Here is a 16,005-nt window from a genome sequence, read left to right as displayed (position 1 = left end):
TCTTTTCAAATGAACATGGAACTTTCATTACAATAGACCATATTCCAAATCATAAAACTAGTCTAAAGCAATGTGTAAGATAACTGAAATCATACAAAGTATGTTCTCTGACCACAATGGAATTAAACTAGAAAAGTGACGGAAAGATATTATGAAAATCCACAAATATTTAGAAAATAACAGACTTCTAAATAACACATAGGGCCGGCCCCGTGGCTTAGTGGTTAAGTGTGCGCACTCCGCTGCTGGCGGCCCGGGTTCGGATCCCGGGTGCACACCTACGCACCGCTTCTCTGGCCATGCTGGGGCCGCGTCCCACATACAGCAACTAGAAGGATGTGCAGCTATGACATGCAACTATCTACTGGGGCTTTGGGGAAAATAAATAAATAAATAAATAAAATTATATATAACACATAGATCAAGAAATAAACCACAAGGGAAATTAGTAAATATTTTGAACTGAATGAAAATCAAAACATCTATCAAAAAGTTAGGGATGCAGCTAAAGCAGGGCTTAGAGGAAATTTTATAGCATTAAATGATTTTATTAGAGAAGAACAATCTCAAATTAACTTTCTAGGCTTCCACCTAAGAATTTAGAAAATGAAGAGCAAATTAAACACAAAGCAAGCAGAGGAAGAAATAAGAAAGATGTGCAGTAATTAATGTAAAACCGTAAAAATAGAGAAAAATCAATGAAACCAAAAGCTAGTTCTTTGAAAAGATCAATAAATTTGAGAAACCTCTAGCCAAACTGATCAAGGAAAAAAAAGATACAAAGTACCAAGATGAGAAATGAAAGAGAGACATTACTGTAGATCTTATAGACTTAAAAAAAATAATAAGAGGGGGCCAGGCTGGCGGCACAGTGGTTAAGTGTGCGCACTCTGCTGCAGTGGCCCGGGGTTCGCAGGTTTGGATCCTGGGAGTGCACTGATACACCGCTTGTCAAGCCATACTGCGGTGGCGTCCCATATAAAGTAGAGGAAGATGGGCACAAATGTTAGCCCAGGGCCAATCTTCCTCAGCAAAAAGAGGAGGATTGGCAACAAATGTTAGCTCAGGGTTAATTTTCCTCACCAAAAAAAAAAATATATATATATATTATATATATATATACACACACACATACATACATACATATAATAATGGAATATTATGAACAACTTAATGCCAATAAATTTGACAACGTAGATAAAATGGACATAAGCTACTGAAGTTCACATAAAAAGAAATAGATAACTCAAGTAATCCTATATCTATTAAAGAAATTGAATTTATAGTTAAAAACCTTCTCACAAAGAAAACTCTAGGCCCAGATGTGTTTGCTGTGAATTCTACCAAGGAAAGAAATAATGAGAATTCTTCAAAAAAAAAAAAAATCTTGCAGATGAAAGAAGAAGAAACACACATTTTTTGAGGCCAGTATTATACCAAAACCAGCCAAAGATATTACAAAAACACTACAGACCAATATCCTTCACAAACATAGGCACAAAAATTATTAACAAAATTTTATCAAATATAATCCAATAATATATTTTTTTAAAAAATCACTATCAAGTGGACTTCTCCTGGGAATGTAAGATTGGTTTAACATTTGAATATCAATGTAATTCGTCATATGAACAGAATACAGGAGGGAAAAAATATATGATCACATGCAGAGAAAGTATTTGACAAAATTCGACACCCAATCATGATAAACACTCTCAGAAAACTTACAATAGGGGGGAGCTTCCTGGAAATAGAACTTCCCTAAAATACATAGGTAACATCACATTTCATGGTGAAACACTGAATGTGTTCCGCCTAAGATTGGGAATAAGGCAAGGAGGTCCAATTTCATCATTTCTATACAATATTTACTTCAGGTCCTAGCCAGGGCAAAAAGGCAATTAATAGGAAATAAATCATATGGAGATTGAAAAGGAAGAAGTAAAACTATTTGCAGATAACATGATTCTCTATGTAAAAAAACTCTAAACAAACAAACAAAAAAAGCTGCTATAGTTAATAAGTGTGTTTGGCAAGGTCAATATACAAAAATTAATAGTATTTCTCTATGCTAGCAGTGAACAATTGGAAATTGAAATTTTAAAAAATTTGCAACATGGAGCCAGCCTGGTGGTGCAGCGGCTAAGTTCATGCGCTCCGCTTCAGCAGCCCAGGGTTCTCAGGTTCGGGTCCTGGGCGTGGACCGATACACTGCTTATCAAGCCATGCTGTAGCGGCCTCCCATGTAAAGTAGAGGAAGGTGGTCACGGATGTTAGCCCAGGGCTAGTCTTCCTCACGCACAAAAAATAAATATTTACAACATCAAAAACATGAAATACTTTAGGATAAATTTAACAAAATGTGCAAAAGCTGTACACTTATAGTTTTATAACATTACTGAAAGGAAGACAAATTAAATGAACCAGAAGACTCTATATTATTAAGAAATCAAATTGATCAATAGATTCAAAGCAATCCCAATCAAAATCATAGCAGTAATTTTTTGTGGAAATTGTAGAAATATACACTATTTTGATAATTTACATGGAATTGTAAAGGACTTAGAATAGCCAAAATTATTTTGAAAGAGAATAAAGTTGAAGAACTTAAAACCCACTGTAGAGCTACAGTAATCAAGACAGTGTAGTATTGGCTATAAGATAAAGATATAGATCAATGGAAAGCAATAAAGTGTCCAGAAATAGATCCTGATATATTGTCAACTGTTTTTTTACAAAGGTGTGGTAATGGGTTGAATAGAGTTCCCCCCAAATTTGTGTCTACCCAGAACCTCAGAATGTGACTTTATTTGGAAATAGGCTATTTGCAGATGTCATTAGTTAAAGATGAAACCATATTGGATTAGAGCGGGCCCAAAATCCAATTCTTGTAAGAAGAGGGAAATTTGGACACAGAGACACACAGGGAGACGCCATGTGACAATGGAGACAGATTGGGGTGATGCAGCTATAAGCCAAGGAACGCCCCGGGCTGCTGGAAGCCACCAGAAGCTAGGAAGAGGCAAGGAAGGATTCCTCTCCAGAGCCTTCAGAGAGAGCATGGCCTTTCCAACACCTTGATTTTAGACTTCTAGACTCTGTAACTGTGAGAGAATACATTTCTGCTGTTTTTAGTCCCCCAGTTTGTGGTAATTTGTTACAGAAGCCCTAGCAAACTAATACAGGTGACAAAGTTCTTCAAAAATAGTCTTTCAACAAATGGTGCTGGAGATATTGGATATCTATATGGAAAAATATGAACGTTTATCCTTTCCTCCACCATATACAAAATGAACTCAAAATGGATCATAGACCTAACCGTTAGAGGTAAAATTATAAAACCTCTAAAAGAAAGGATAGGAGAAAATTGTCATGATCTCAGATTTGGCAGAGATATCTTAGATAGGACACAAACTATAAAAGAAAATATTTGATAAATGAGACTCGTGAAAAAAAAAATACCTTTTGCTCTTTGAGAGATACCAGTAAGAACATGAAAAGGCAAGCCACAAAAAAAGAAAGTATTTGCAAAACATATATCTGATAAAGTATCCAAAATATATACCAAATTTTTAGAATAAAAAAGAAGGGAAAAAAGTCCATTTTTTAAATGGCAAAAGATTTGATCAGAGGCTTTACCAGAGAAGATATATAAATTACCTAAAACCAATGAAAAAGTGTCCAACTTCATTAGTCATTAGAGAAATGTAAATTAAAAACTGACAATACCAAATGTTGGCATGCATGTGGAATGCCTGGAACTCTAATATAGGGCTTATGGCAAAGCAAAAAGTTTCAGTTATTTTGGAAAACAGGCAGTTTCTTTAAAATTTAAGCATACACTTAACTATACAATCTAGCAATTCCAAGGGAAATAAAAATATCTGTCCTCACAAACACCTGTATGCTAATGTCTATGGCAACTTCATATGTAATAGTCCCAAACCAGAAACTCCAATGTCCATCAAGTTGTGAATGAATAATAAAATTTTGATATATTTATAAAATAGAATACAATTCATCAATAAAAGGAACTAATGATTACATGCAACAACGCGGATGAATCTCAAAGCATTGAACTAAGTGAAAGGATCCATATACAAAAGACTACACACTGTACAATTCCACTTAAATGGCAATTCAAGAAAAAACAAAACTATAGTTACAGGAAGTAAATCACTAGTGGCCAGGGGCTGAAGGTGGAGGAGGGGCCTGAGTGCAAAGTGGCACAAGGGAACTTCTCAAAATGATGAAAATTTTTTAAAAATCTTAATTGTGGTGGTCATCACACGGCCAAATACATATGTCAAAACTCATGAAACTGTATGCTTTAGATGGATGAATTTAATGAATATTAATTTTACTTCAATAAAGATAGTATTTTTCAAAAAGAATAAAATACCAAGGAATAAATTTAACCAAGGAGATGAAAGATCTGTACACTGAAAACTATGACATTGATGAAGGAAACTGAAGATGACACAAGTAAATGGAAAGATATTCCATGCTCATGGCTTGGAAGAATTAATATTGTTAAAATGTCCATACTACCTAAAGCAATCAACAGATTCAATGCAATCTCTATCAAAATTCCAATGGCATTTTTTCACAGAAATAGAAGAAAAAGTCCTAAAATTTGTATGGAACCACAAAAGATACCAAATAGCCAAAGCAATCTTGAGAAAGAAGAACAAAGCTGATTTCTGATTTCAAACTATATTAAAAAGCTATAATAATCAAAATAGAATGTATTGGCATAAAAATGGACACATAGATCAATGGAACAGACTGGAGAGCTGAGAAATAAACCCAAGTAGGTATGGTCAATTAATTTACAACAAAAGAACCAAAAACATACAACCGGGAAAAGATAGTCTGTTCAATAAATGGTGTTGGGAAAACTGGACAGCTGCATGCAGAAGAATGAACCTGGACCCCTACTTTAGACCACGCACAAAAATTAACTCAAAATGGATGAAAGACTTGAACATAAGACATGAAACCGTAAAGCTCCTAGAAGAAAACGTGGGTGATAAGCTCTTAGACATCAGTCTTGGCAACGATTTTTTGGATTTGACACCAAAAGCAAAAATAAACAAGTGGGACTACATCAAACCAAAAAACTTCTGTACGTAAAGGAAACCATCAACAAAATGAAAAGGCAACTTATGGAATGGTAGAAAATATTTGCAAGTCACAGATCTGATAAGGGGTTAGTATCCAAAATATATAAAGAACTCATACAACTCAATAGCAAAAATACCAAACAATCCAATTAAAAAATGGGCAGAGGAACTGAATAGACATTTTTCCAAAAAAAGCATACAAGTGGCCAACAGGCGCATGAAAAGGTGCTCAACATCACTAATCATCAGGGAAATGCAAATCAAAACCACTATACGATATCACCTCACAGTTGTCAGAATGGCTGTTATCAAAAAGACAAGAGATAAGTGTTGGCGAGGATGTGGAGAAAAGGAAACCCTTGTGCACTGTTGGTGGCAACATAAATTGGTGCAGCCACTATGGAAAACAGTATAAATGTTCCTCAAAAAATTAAAAATAGAACTACCATGTGATCCAGCAATTCCACCTCTGGGTATTTTTCTGAAGAAAACCAAATCGATATGTTGAAAAGATATCTGCACCCCCATGTTTACTGCAGCATTATTTACAGTAGCCAAGACATGGAAACAATCTAAGTGTCCATTGAGGACTGAACGAGTAAAGAAATTGTGGTATGTAGGGCCAGCCCTGACGGCCTAGTGGTTAAAGTTCGGTGCACTCCACTATGGCGGCCCGGGTTCAGTTCCTGGGTGTGGACCTATACCACTCAACTGTTGGTAGCCGTGCTGTGGCAGTGGCTCACATAGAAGAACTACAAGGACTTACAACCAGAATATATAACAATGTACTGCGGCTTTGGGGAGAAAAGAAAAAAAAAAAAGAGAGGAAAATTGGCAACAGATGTTAGCTCAGGGTGAATCTTTCCCAGCAAAAAAAAGAAAGAAAGAAAGAAAGAAATTGTGGTATACACATACAACAAAATATTGTTCAGCTGTAAAAAAGAAGAAAATCCTGGGGGCTGGCCCCATGGCTTAGCAGTTAAATCCACACTGCTACTGGCGGCCTGGGTTCAGATCCCAGGTGTGCACCGACGCACTGTTTGGCCATGCTGAGGCGGCGTCCCACATACAGCAACTAGAAGGATGTGCAACTATGACATACAACTATCTACTGGGGCTTTGGGGAGAAAAAGGGGGAAAAAAAAGGAGGAGGATTAGCAATAGATGTTAGCTCAGGGCCGGTCTTCCTCAGCAAAAGGAGGAGGATTGGCATGGATGTTAGCTCAGGTCTAATCTTCCTCACAAAATAAGTCAAATAGAGAAGGACTAATACTGTATGATCTCATTTATATATGGAATCTAAAAACAAAAAAAGGAGATTGTACACCTGAAACTAATATAATATTGTATGTCAACTATACTTCAATTTTTAAAAAAAAAAAAAAAAGCAGATCATAGATACAGAGCACAGACTGTGGTTGCCAGAGGTGGGGAATGGAGAGTGGGTGAAATGGGCGAAGGGGGTCAAAAGGTACAAACTTCCGGTTATAAAATAAATAAGTCCTGGGGATGTAACGTACAGCATGGTGACTACAGTTAAACATATTATATTGTATATTTTGAAAGTTGCTAAGAGAGTAGATCTTTAAAGTTCTCATCACAAGAAAAAATAATTTGTAACTATATAAGGTGATGGATATTAACTAAACTTATTGTGGGAATCATTTGCAATATATACATATATCAAATCATTATGTTGTACACCTAAAACTAATACAATGTTATATGCCAATTATATCTCAATTTATAAAAAGATAGTTTTAAAAGAATGCAAGAATTGTGCTGTAAAGAAACCTGATTAACTTTGTCAACAGCTTTCCCTCTCATCCCCAACGGATGATAACCACCTATTTTTTGTTGACCACCTATTAACACACTGCAGAATTATTGTATTACATACTATAGTGTAGGAAAACATTTCATATAGTCGGTTATAGGATGGTGAGTAGGAAGAAATTAAAAATGTCGTTCTATGATGTCTTGGCTTATCTAGTATACAAATAACTGATCCCAAAAGATATTTCAATAGAAAACTATACAGAAAAACTGTACAGTTAACAAAATTTATAGAATGATTCTATTCTCTAGGATTTATTCAATAAAATTCTGTATTACTTGTTTAAAGTTTTCAATCCATAAAAATTAACAATAAAATCATATTCCCAAATTTCCAGTTATCACAGAGAAGAAAAGACAGCAAAACTCATTGCTCTACTAAGCTAATAGCTCCTAAGGTAGAGTAGATATTCATTCTATAAATACATTTTTCTGGTAAAAGCATGGTCACAGTGTTCTGGGAGACCACCGGTTAAATTCCACATTTTAGACCTGAAGCTCCCCTAACCTTTGCAGTATAATAATTTTTTATTCTTTTCTCATGAGAAATGAATAATTTAAGAAAACTGGTTGTCTACTGTCCTTATGTAAATCACATTAAGTTGGTATGTGCATCTTTCGCAGAAATAAAAATGATACAAATTACACAAATGTATATATTGCAACAAATGGAGTGTGTAATGCTTACTTACTGTTTTATTGATATTAGAGGGTAGAGAGGAATGTACTCTTTGAAATAAGAGAATTATTGCTGGCTATGGCCGTGGCCCAGACAACAAGAGAGGCAAACAACATCCTCTCTTTCAAGCAATTGTGGGCACAAGCATCTGTGTCTCCCACCTAAAAAAAAAAAAAAGGATGCACATGTATATGTGTGTTGGAGAAATGCTTCAGAACCACTGGGTCTTGTGAAAAAAGAAAAGAATTTGATACCAGCTCAAGACAAGGTTGACAGGAGGGAAGCCATATTGTAGAAAAGAAACCCTATTGTAACTTTGAATGACCTCTGCCTAACTAACCCAGCTGGATATGCACCCTCCAGGAGATCTAACTGCTCTGTAGATTTTACGACCCCTGCTTGTGCATGTACCTCCGGCTGCGATAAGATGATAACTTTGTTCTTCTGAGTTCCTTAGGAATGTGAAAACCCCCGAACAGAGAGTCTATGCTGACAGCCATCATTAATGAAAACTGAAAGATCTGGCGTGGCGATCCTAAGATGGATCTTTTGGACATTAGTCAGCCATCTTCTCTCTTGGTAGCAGGCTGTAACAAACTGCCTTTTCTCTGCCACCATCTTGCCTCTTGAGGATTGGCTTTTGTCTCGCAGTGAGCAGATCGTGCCCTTTGTGCGGTAACATGTTCACCAGCACAGGGCTAAAATTACTGTGGGAATTTTGTGATGTTACTGTTTGGATTAAAGAATAAAGAGAAAGGAGAAAACGCTTTGACCTGTCTCTGTTCCTCGATGCCTTGAAATTTTTGTCTAATTGATGAATTTCAAAAACTTAGCCCAGGTTTTGGCCAGTTTGTAAATTACATAAATTCATTATTGATGGATACTAGCTAGTTGAAGATCCACGGTGATCAGTGTATTCCAAATTGACAAATGCTTTTTTTGGTTTCCAGCTTTATTCCATTTGTTCTAAGGCAGCATCTGAGTTATATTTCAAGTCAGTCGCATGATATAATGAAGGTGGAACTCATTAAACCAGAACTTTAGATTTAAGAATATTGTGAAAAGCCTGAGCTGAACATGATCCCTGCCATCTCCTTTCCAGAGAGATGTTTTCCATGATCTTGGCCGGGGAATTCTGGACAGTGCTTGGCAAGGCTATAATGCCACCCCCCTGGCCTATGGCCAGACTGGCTCTGGAAAAAGCTATTCCATGATTGGGTTTGGTGCCAACAAGTGTATCATCCCAAATGTGTGTGAAGAGCTCTTTCAAGCAATTGAGAACCGAGAGAGAAACCAAGAATACCAGGTACATATTATTCTAGAATCCCTTCTTTAAGGAATTTTTTTTCATTTTGGAAATCTCCCACCCCAAATGGAAGTTATAGGCATCTCTGTTTTAGGATAATGTTAATTTTCCATACCAAAATCTTTACATGATTACAAAATCAAGTTGCAGCTAAATAAAACGTTGAATTTTCTCTGGTTCTGTGGAGGCAAAGCCAAGGAAATACTTTTAAAATGTGTGTTGAGTAGCATAGAAGCAGACATCTTAAATGCTAACACTAACAAGGGATTAGTATTGAGGCTTGTAACACAAAACATTAGCTGACTCAAGTCTATGGCTTTCTTTGCTTCCCTCTTCTACCAAGGTTGTGGGTGTGTTCTCCTCTTAATTCACTGATTTTTTTTCTAAATAGAGAATGTTATTTGGCTTCTTAGTTGTCTCAGCATAGTTTCTCACTTGCCCTAGCATAGAAGGCCCAAGACTGAATTTTAGATTCATTGAAGGTTGGTGACACTTTCAAGATGGAGAGTAACCGTTAATGTAATTAGCTTTAAAACATGACAATAGGGCCCGACCCGTGGCCCAGTGGTTAAAGTTCCACGCGTTCCACTTCCGCAGCCCTGCTTTGTGGGTTCAGATCCTGGGTGCTGGACCTACTCCACTCACCAGCCACACTGTGGAGGTGACCCACATACAAAAAAATAGAGGAAGATTAGCACAGATGTTAGCTCAGGGCTAATCTTCCTGAAGCAAAAAAAAACAAAAACAAAAAAACACAGTAAAATGTCAACAAATACCTGTAAGCATAGTCTATGTTTCTGCTTCCTTTAAATGGCAGAGGAGATTAAATTTGTATTATGAAAATTCAACAATGCATCATCTTTTTTATCTTAATTTTTTCCTGGTTTTAAAAGTAATGTGTTCAAGTTAGAAAATAGAAATTACTCAAAATCTCATCACCGGACTAAATACTATTAACATTTCGGTATATTTCTAATTTTTTAATTAAAATTTTTTCAAAGTAATACAAGTATAGTTTAAACACTCAAATACCCAAGAGGAAGGAAAGGCTATAGCCACACAAACCCTGGTACATGAATATTCTACAGCAACATATTCACAGTGGCCAAAAAGTGGGAACAACTTGAATGTCCATCAACTGATAAATGCATGAATACAATGTGGTATATCCATACAATGGAATATTACTAGGCAATAAAAAGGAACATAGCATCTGATACCTGCTACAACATGGATGGACCTTAAAAACATTATGCTAAGTGAAAGAAGCCAGACACAAAAGACCACATATTTTTTTATTCCATTTATGTGAAATGACCAGAATAGGAAATCTATAGAGACAGAAAGTAGATTAGTGATTGCCTAGGGCTGGGATGGGTGGTAGAGGAGTGGAGAAGGTAGAGAATGGGGAGTGACTGCTAATGGGTTTCTTTTTTGGGGAGACAATATGTTCTAAATTTAATTGTGATGGTCACACAGCTCTGTGAATATACTAAAGACCGTTGGATTGTACACTTTAAATGGGTGAAATGTATGGTATGTGAATCATATCTCAATAGAGCTATTTAAAACATGGTAATGAGGGGCCAGCCCAGTGGCATAGTGGTTAAGTTCGCACACTCCACTTCAGTGGCCCACTGTTCCCGGGTTCAGATCCTGGGCGTGGACCTATGCACTGCTTATCAGGCCATGCTGTGGCAGGCATCCCACATATAAAGCAGAGGAAGATGGGCAAGGATGTTAGCCCAGGGCCAATCTTCCTCAGCAAAAATAGGAGGATTGGCAATGGATGTTAGCTCAGGGCTAATCTTCCTCACCAAAAAAAAAGTGGTGGGGCCAGCCCAGTGACGTAGGGGTTAAGTGCACGCACTCCGCTTTGGCAGCCCAGGGTTCGCAGGTTCAGATTCTGGGCACACGCTGATGCACCGTTTGTCAAGCCATGCTGTGGTGGTGTCCCATATAAAGTAGAGGACGATAGGCATGAATGATAGCCCAGGGCCAATCTTCCTCAGCAAAACGAGGAGAATTGGCATCGGGTGTTTGCTCAGGGCCAATCTTCCTCATCAAAAAAAAAAAAAAGGTACTGAAAGGCTTATAATGGAAACCACTGGTCTCCTGCCTGTCCCTCCTACACTTCCCCATAACTCTCCACAGGTGACCTTCTTCAACTCTTTAGCTGTTTGCCCTAGTCTCTATCTCCATATTTTAAAATAATGTTGGTTTATCTTTTTTTTTTTGATAAGGAAGATTCGCCCTGAGCTAACATCTGTGCCAGTTCTCCTCTATTTTGCGTGTGGATCATCACCACAGCATGGTTTGATGAGTGGTGTAGGTCCACACCTGGGATCCAAACCCACAAACCCAGGCTGCCAAGGTGAGGCATGCTGAACTTAACCACTATGCCAGGCTGGTCTCATATCTTTTTTTTAGAAAAAAAATTTTACACATTATCTACTCTCTTCCCACCACAGCAAAAGAAAATTTAACTCTGTCATGCTAACACCCTCCATTGCGATACATTTTCCCACACACCCCCTGCATTATTATACAATTTGGTTAAATCAGTAGTGTTTAACATTTTAGCTGTGCAAATATTGTTCACTGCTGAACCAAGTAATACATACATCCTTTCTACACTTTTTCTTTGAGTTTTGAATTGCCTCTTGTGTGTGTGTCTAGTTTTCTACAAATCTATGTTTTTCTAAGTACTCTGAATAACCATCACTTGCCTATTAATAATATTTTCCACAGACTCAAACTTATCAGTTCCATTATTTTTGGGGGGGTCTCCTTCAGCAGGAGTCATCTATTCTCCTGCCACAATCTGGAGCAGTGTTTCTCCAAGTCTACTGCAAAACCATCATTCTGGAACCTTATTTCAACATTCATCTTTGTTGGCTCCTTGGACTACTAGATCCAATATATTCCCTTTCTTGGTTTACTCTCTCCTTTTGTTGCAACTTCCTCAGAAAAATGTGCATCAAGGGTACATTGTTTGCATCCTTGCACAGCTGAAAACATCTTTTCTAACCTCTACACTTGACTGAAGTTTATCTGGAATAGAATTCAGATCTCTGAGAATATTGAGAACATTATCCCATTACCTTTTAACTTCCAAGGTTGCAGCTGAGAAGTCTGGTGCCATTCTGATTCCCAATTCTTTGCGTGTAACCTTTTTGATGGTCAGTTTCTCTCTCAGCTTTTATGATCTTCTCTTTATCCCTGATGTTCTGATGTGCCTGAGTGTAAGCCTTTTTTCATTCGTCATACTGGACCCATCAGTGGGCGCTTTTCAATCTGGAAATTCCTGTCCTTCAATTCTGGAAACTTTTGTATTTCTATTTCTTTTATAATGTTCTTCCCTCTGTTTTTTATATTTTCCCTTTCTGGAACTCCTATTCATTGTATTTTGGACCTCTTGTACTAATGTTCTAATTTTATTATCTTTTACTTCTTGTTTTCTATTTCTTGGTCTTTTTATTCTGCATTCTGGAAGATCTCATCAACTATGTTTTATGATCTTTCTAGTACATTTTTATTTCAATATCTTTTATATGTTTAATTTACAAACACTCTTATTCTCTGGTTGTTCCTTTTTAACAGCACCCCGTTTTTTCACGGATATAATTCTTTATCTCTCTGAAGCTATTAATTACAGGACTTTTAAAAAATGTTGTCTTGTACTCTCTGCATTGTCTGTTTTCTCCGAGTTCCTTTTTTCTCTTGTTTGTTTTGATCTCTCTTTCGTATTGGAGAATTTCCTTGTCTGCTACTCCTTGGCCATTTGTTCGTTTTTAAAACACGAGACACTCTGAAGCTAGGTGGAAGCTTGCGGATGTGAGGTTTGACTGACAAGACACACAGGGAGCGACTAACAGACAAGCTAGCTCTTTCACGGGTGGGGGATGGTGGCGGAAAATATCTGTATCCTAGAGCCTTTTCTCTAAACGGGAGTCATTCAGATTCCTCCAGTCTCCTTTTTTAAGAGGTGGAAGCTTGGCCAACAATATTCCAAAAGCACGGGAAGGTAAAGACCAGTACTTTTCTCTACGTATGTTCAGATTGGAGAGTGAGCAAACGAAGAACCACCTTCTTCTGTTCCCAACTGAGACTGAAACACATACACACAGTTTTGTATGTTTTTAATTTGTATTAAGAACTTCCTCCACATCATTAAAATTATTTGAGAATCTCACATTGCATGTGAAATAGAACTTTATCATATTTAATGTTAGCTTTTCCTTTGCTAGACATTTATGTTGTTTCCATATTACTTTTTTCCAAAGATAACTGTTTCAAGAGAATCTAATGTACTTTATGCTCTTTTCTGTGCAGGTTACATTCAGTATGCTGGAAATTTACAATGAACAGGTAACAGTGATCATGTTTCTGACACACAAATCTGAGTGACCCTCTGCAGCTTAGTAAACATGAGGGGCTCCCCCTCACTTGTCCTACAGATGAATCTAAACCCTTTAGCCTGGCTTTGACTGTCCAGCCCTAACTACCTCATTCTAGGTCCAGTTTCATTTTATGTTCCTTTATCTCCACACACTCTATGCTTCAGCCAAAGAACTAATCTTCCTTTCCAGCACGTCATTCTTTCATGTATCTATCTTTCTCTGCCTAGAATACCCTTCTTGCTTTCTCTGCCCTTAAAGAAACCAGTAACCTTCAAAATCCAGCTCAAATGTCAGCCCCTCTGTACATCCTGAGGCAGGTGGTTTCAGCCAGAATGATGTTGTAAAAGGGTTTCTCTTCAAAGGGCCATAAAGTAAATATTTTAGGCTTGAGGGCCATACGGTCTCTGTTGCAGCTACGCAACTCTGCTGTTGCAGCACAAAAGCAGCCACAGATCATAAGAAGGTGAACGGTCTGTGTACCAATAAAACTTTACCTAAAGACGCTGATACTTGAATTTCACATGATTATCATGTGTCATGAAATAGTTTTCTTTTAATTTTTTTCAGTCACTCAAAAATGTAAGAGCCAGCCCTGATGGTCTAGTGGTTAAAGCTCGGTGCTCACTGCTTCAGCAGCCCGAGTTCATTTCCTGGTCACGGAACCACACTGTGGTGGTAGCCATGCTGTGGTGGAGGATCACGTAGAAGAACTAGAATGATCTACAACTAGGATGTACAACCATGCCCTGGGGCTTTGGGGAGGAAAAAAAAAAAAAAAAACAGGAAGATTGGCAACAGGTGTTAGCTCAGGGTGACTCTTTCCCTGCAAAATAATAAAAAAGTGGAAAACATCCTTACCTCAGGGATCATACAAAAACAGGTGGCGGGCTGACCTGGGCCCAAGGCCATAGTTGGCCTTCTCCTAGAAATAGAAAGAGCCTGGTTTCAAATCTCAGCTCTCTCACCTACTGGCTGTGAGACTTTGGAAAATCACTCCATCCGAGAGCTCAGTCTGTTCATTTATAAAGTAGAGAATTTAAAATAATATGTGAATGAAACACAATAAGATGTACTAAATTTTGAATTTGTAATGTAGTGCCTAGCAAATACTAGATATTCAGCAAATGTTTTTTCATTCTGCCCTTTCCTTTTGCATTTATTATACTGTAAAATTTTATTTACATATTTGTAGGCCCCAAACAGATAATGATTTCCTTGTGAGCACCTTTCTATTTGTTGCACTTAGTGCAGGATTTGGTTTAGCATGAGTGCTCCCTAATGTTTGCTGAATGGATAAACTGACGAAGGTGTCTGTAATCGTTATGGCACCAGGTCCATTTTTGCCTGCCGCCCAGAAAGCCAAACACCAAGGCTTTGAGATTGCAGAAAGAGAGGGTTTATTAATCACAAGGCAGCCAAGTGTGGAAACTGGAGAGTGAATCTCAAATCTGCTTCCCGAAAATAGGGACTCAGGGATATTCATGGGGTAGGGGGCAAGTGATCTGAAATGATTGGAGGTGAGGAGAGGTGAGGTAATTGATGATCTGCGCAAACGTAGTCAGGCTGCGTGCCTCTTCGTGGGACACATGTTCACAGAATGGCGGCATTAGCATGACCTGAGGGTGGAGTTTTTAGCCTCTTGACGTCAAAAAGTCGCGTATTGGACATGTGTCTGTGTGGGCCCAGTAGATGGGTTGGTGGTGTCAACCGGCCTGAAGTGGACAAGGGGTTCCAATTCCTGAAAAAAAATGACCCAGGTTCCAGGGAGATGTTTTCTATAGGAACCTAGTGGGAGTCAGATAGCATATTGCCTAAACAGCACAGTTAACAATAGGTAAGTTTATCAGGCAGATTTAAGTCCTCACCTTCTGCCTTCCATTCTAGGTAAGGCCATCTCCCCCTTCTTCCTGGTACAGGGAAGAAGATACTTTTACAAATGGAGATTTCGTTTACAAATGTAAATGTCTCTTACAAAGGGTGACCAGAACTAAGAATGGGCTTAGCAAGAACCCTCCCAGATACCCAGAGATATCTGTGGTGATGGCCTGTTCTGGGGGCAGGCCTCCCATCCCAAACTCTTTTGGTCAGTTAGTGGGGGTGGGGGTCAAAGTGTCTTTCAGGCAGAGACATATTTTGAGGTGGCCAATTCTGATCCCCCGTAGTTACTAGCTGCTTAATCATCAATGGCCAACTCTTTGCTGATTTCATAATTGTAGGTTTCTTGTGGGCAGAGACCACATCCTAATAGTTTTTGTGTAACTCCAAGTGCTAACCAAAGTCTTGCACTTAATCACATCTAAATATCTATTATTAAGGGAATAAATCTCTCCATGATTTTCTCTTTACATTACAGAGAGAAAATATCCATTTTGTTTCTTATATGTTTCCCTGAATCATTTATTACCATTGAAGGTTGATGATAAATTCAAATGGGTTATTGTGTTAAGGTCACTGATTAAGTTTCTATTTCTTTCAAGTTGATGAGCTTGGAAGACAGTATGGCTCCTTTATTTCACACCAATAACTTTAGGAGAACAACTTTATTTCCTTTATTACCAAGTTATTGTGGGGAAGAATGGGAGGAATAGCATCTCATTGTGGTCCCCCTGCTGATACCTATTTATGAGAATAATCTCTCTGGAATTCTGTTTCCTC

At 37.9% G+C, this 16,005-nt stretch overlaps 1 protein-coding gene across 1 annotated transcript in view; it reads left to right on the top strand.

Moving 5' to 3' along the window:
• Positions 1–16,005, top strand: part of LOC131399541 (kinesin-like protein KIF28P) — a 54,238-nt gene that overhangs the window by 9,875 nt on the left and 28,358 nt on the right. The window contains 2 exon segments of the mRNA XM_058533890.1: positions 8,744–8,947; positions 13,283–13,318. Of these exon segments, the coding sequence (XP_058389873.1) occupies positions 8,744–8,947; positions 13,283–13,318 (240 nt within the window).

Source organism: Diceros bicornis, chromosome 38, assembly GCF_020826845.1.
Source record: "Diceros bicornis minor isolate mBicDic1 chromosome 38, mDicBic1.mat.cur, whole genome shotgun sequence".
Taxonomy (NCBI): Eukaryota; Metazoa; Chordata; class Mammalia; order Perissodactyla; family Rhinocerotidae; genus Diceros; species Diceros bicornis.
The sequence above is the reverse complement of the archived record's forward strand: the minus strand, read 5'-3'. Positions and strand labels throughout refer to the sequence as shown.